The sequence below is a fragment of the Magnolia sinica genome, chromosome 5, assembly GCF_029962835.1.
Source record: "Magnolia sinica isolate HGM2019 chromosome 5, MsV1, whole genome shotgun sequence".
In the NCBI taxonomy this organism is placed as follows: Eukaryota; Viridiplantae; Streptophyta; class Magnoliopsida; order Magnoliales; family Magnoliaceae; genus Magnolia; species Magnolia sinica.
In genome coordinates, this window is record NC_080577.1 from 63,096,325 (window position 1) to 63,099,153 (window position 2,829).

Sequence of the window (2,829 nt, forward strand, 5' to 3'; positions counted from 1 at the left end):
CAGTCCAACAGCTAAGAGATCTTCACGGTCTATCATAGAGTGCCTCAAAAGGAGTCATGTCGATAGTCGCCTGATAGCTATTATTGTACGCGAACTTGGTGAGGTGCAAATGCTTGTCCCAACTGCCCGCAAAGTCAATCACAGGCTCTAAGCATATCCTCAAGGATCTGGTTGACGCTTTCAGCCTGCTCATCCGAATGCTGATGATAAGCGGTGTTGAGATGCAAAGTAGACCCCATCGCCTGTGGGAAACTCCTCCAAAACTGAGACATAAATCTAGGGTCTCGGTCAGATACGATCGAAATCGGAATGCCATGCAGTCTCACTATCTCCTCGATGAATACCTTCGCAAGCCAGTCCATAGTCCAGGAAGCACGCATTAAAATGAAATGAGCCCACTTCATCTGATGATCGACGACAACCCAGAACGTATCGTGACAGCACTGAGTCCTTGGCAAACCCGCGATGAAATCCGTCAACACATGCTCTCACTTCCACACTGGAACACTCAACAGCTGCAAGGGATAAGGGGGTCTCTGGTGATTAGCCTTAACACGCTGGCAAGTGTCATAGTTAGCCACAAAGCTAGCAATCTGGCATTTCATTCCCGACCAAAAATACTGTCTCCTCATATCTCTATACATCTTCGCGGAGCCCGGGTGAATAGTAAGTCTCGATCAGTGTGCCTCAGTCATCAGATCACGATGCAACTCTGGCATGTCCAGGACACACAATCAGCCTCTGAAGCGTAATCTAACATCGAAACCAATCTACCAGTTTGACATCTCCATGGATGCTGCCTCTGCTCGGTACTCCTAAAGTGACTCATCCGTCTGCTGAGCCTCGATCACCCTAGCCACCAGAGAGGGTTGAATTGACAAGCTCGAAAGCTAAACCATAAAAGACTGCGACTAAACTCAAAGTCAAACTTCAAAACATTCTCGAGCATCTGCCACTGTCGAACCATCATCTGTGCCACCAGGCCTCGTGGCGACGGCTGAGCACGTCCGCCACCACGTTCGCCTTACCCAGGTGGTACTGAAGGTCGAAGTCATAATCTTTTAATAGCTCCATCCATCGCCTATGTTGCACGTTTAATTCAGACTACAAAAATAGGTACTTCAAGATCTTATGATCTAAGAAGAGCTCGAACCTAACCCCATAGAGATAATGCCTCAACACCTTTAGTGCGAAGACAACTGTTACTAACTCCAAATCATGGGTGGGGTAGTTCAATTCATGGACCTTGAGCTGGCGTGAGGCATACGTCACAGGCTTCCCATGCTGCATCAGGACAACACCCAAGCCAACTCTGGATGATTGATAAACACAACAAAACCATTACTCCCATCAAGAAGGGTGAAGACAGGAGTGGACATGAGGTGGTCCTTCAGCTGCATAAATTCTTATTCGCATGCATCATTCTAAACAAACTCAGCGCCCTTCCACGTCAACCGGATCAGCGGTGCTGCAATACGGGAAAAACCCTCAATAAATCGTCGATAGTATCCTGTTAGACTAGGAAGTTATGGATCTCGGACGCGTTCATGAGCTGGCCCCACTAATGCACTGCATCAACCTTCAAGGGGTCCACACCCTCGCTCATCATCACGTGACCGAGGAACTTCACCTCCTCCTGCCAGAACTCGCACTTCTCCAACTTCGAATACAGCTGGTGGCACGGAGGGTCTTAAGCACAATCTGCAACTGCTCTATATGGTCCTCCCAGGTCCTCGAATATACAAGAATATCATTAATAAACACCACCATGAACTGATCGAGGAAAGGCCAGAAAACCTCATTCATCAGCTGCATAAATATGGCGGGCACATTAGTCGATCCGAACGACATTAGCAGGAACTCAAAGTGACTGTAGCACATTTGGAATGCTATCTTCGGAATATCCTCCTCTCGGACCTGAATTTGATGGTAACCGGAGTGCAAGTCTATCTTGGAAAGGAACTGCACACCCTACAACTGGTCAAATAAATCATCAATACTGGAAAGCGAGTATCGGTTCTTGATAATGACTCTGTTGAGCTCCAAGTAATCAATACAGAGCCTCAACAAGCCATCCTTCTTCTTCACGAACAATACCGGGGCTCCCCAAGGTGAACTGATGGGAGAAATAAAACCCAACTCCCAGAGCTCATCCAACTGCTCCTACATTTTCCTCAACTCTATCGGTATCATCCGGTAGGGGGCTTTCGAGATAGGCGCAGTACCGGGCACCAAATCAATCTAGAACTCAATCTGTCGACGTGGCGGCAAACCCGGGATCTCTTGGAACACATCTGGGTACTTGTAGACTACTGAAAGTTGCTTAATACACCCTACCACGGACTCTTCGACAACATAAGCCAATAAACTGGACAACGGCCCTCCTCTCGGCTCGGTAACGAACAGGAACACTGGCAAGCCGAAAATATGAAACGTGACTGTCCTCGTGGCACAGTCCAAAATCGCATAATACTCCGCAAGCCAGTCCATCCCCAGGATAACAACGAACTCCGCCATCAGCATCACGATCAAATAGGAGGGCAGGAACATCTCGCCAACCAACATAGGGCAAGACGGACAACAACGGCTCAACACAACTGACTTCCCCATGGGAGTCGAAATGGCCAAGGCCTCAGACGAGGACTCCGATGGAATACCGGTCAATCGGCAAAACTGCTCGGCCACGAAGGAATGAGAAGCGCCAAAATCAAACAAGACATGAGCAATGCAAGCAGAAACAAGAAGAATACCCTCGACGACACCACTGGTCGAAGACTTTGAAACCTGCTGGGCTGCATAAAATCTGTCATGCGTTGGCAAAGGAAGCAA

General features: G+C 48.3%; 1 protein-coding gene across 1 annotated transcript; it reads right to left on the minus strand.

Moving 5' to 3' along the window:
• Positions 1-2,241: 2,241 nt before the first annotated feature.
• Positions 2,242-2,610, minus strand: LOC131247056 (uncharacterized). Its single transcript, XM_058247503.1, has one exon. It carries the CDS (start codon positions 2,608-2,610, stop codon positions 2,242-2,244), a length of 369 nt encoding a protein of 122 aa, XP_058103486.1.
• Between the last annotated feature and the right edge of the window lie 219 nt (positions 2,611-2,829).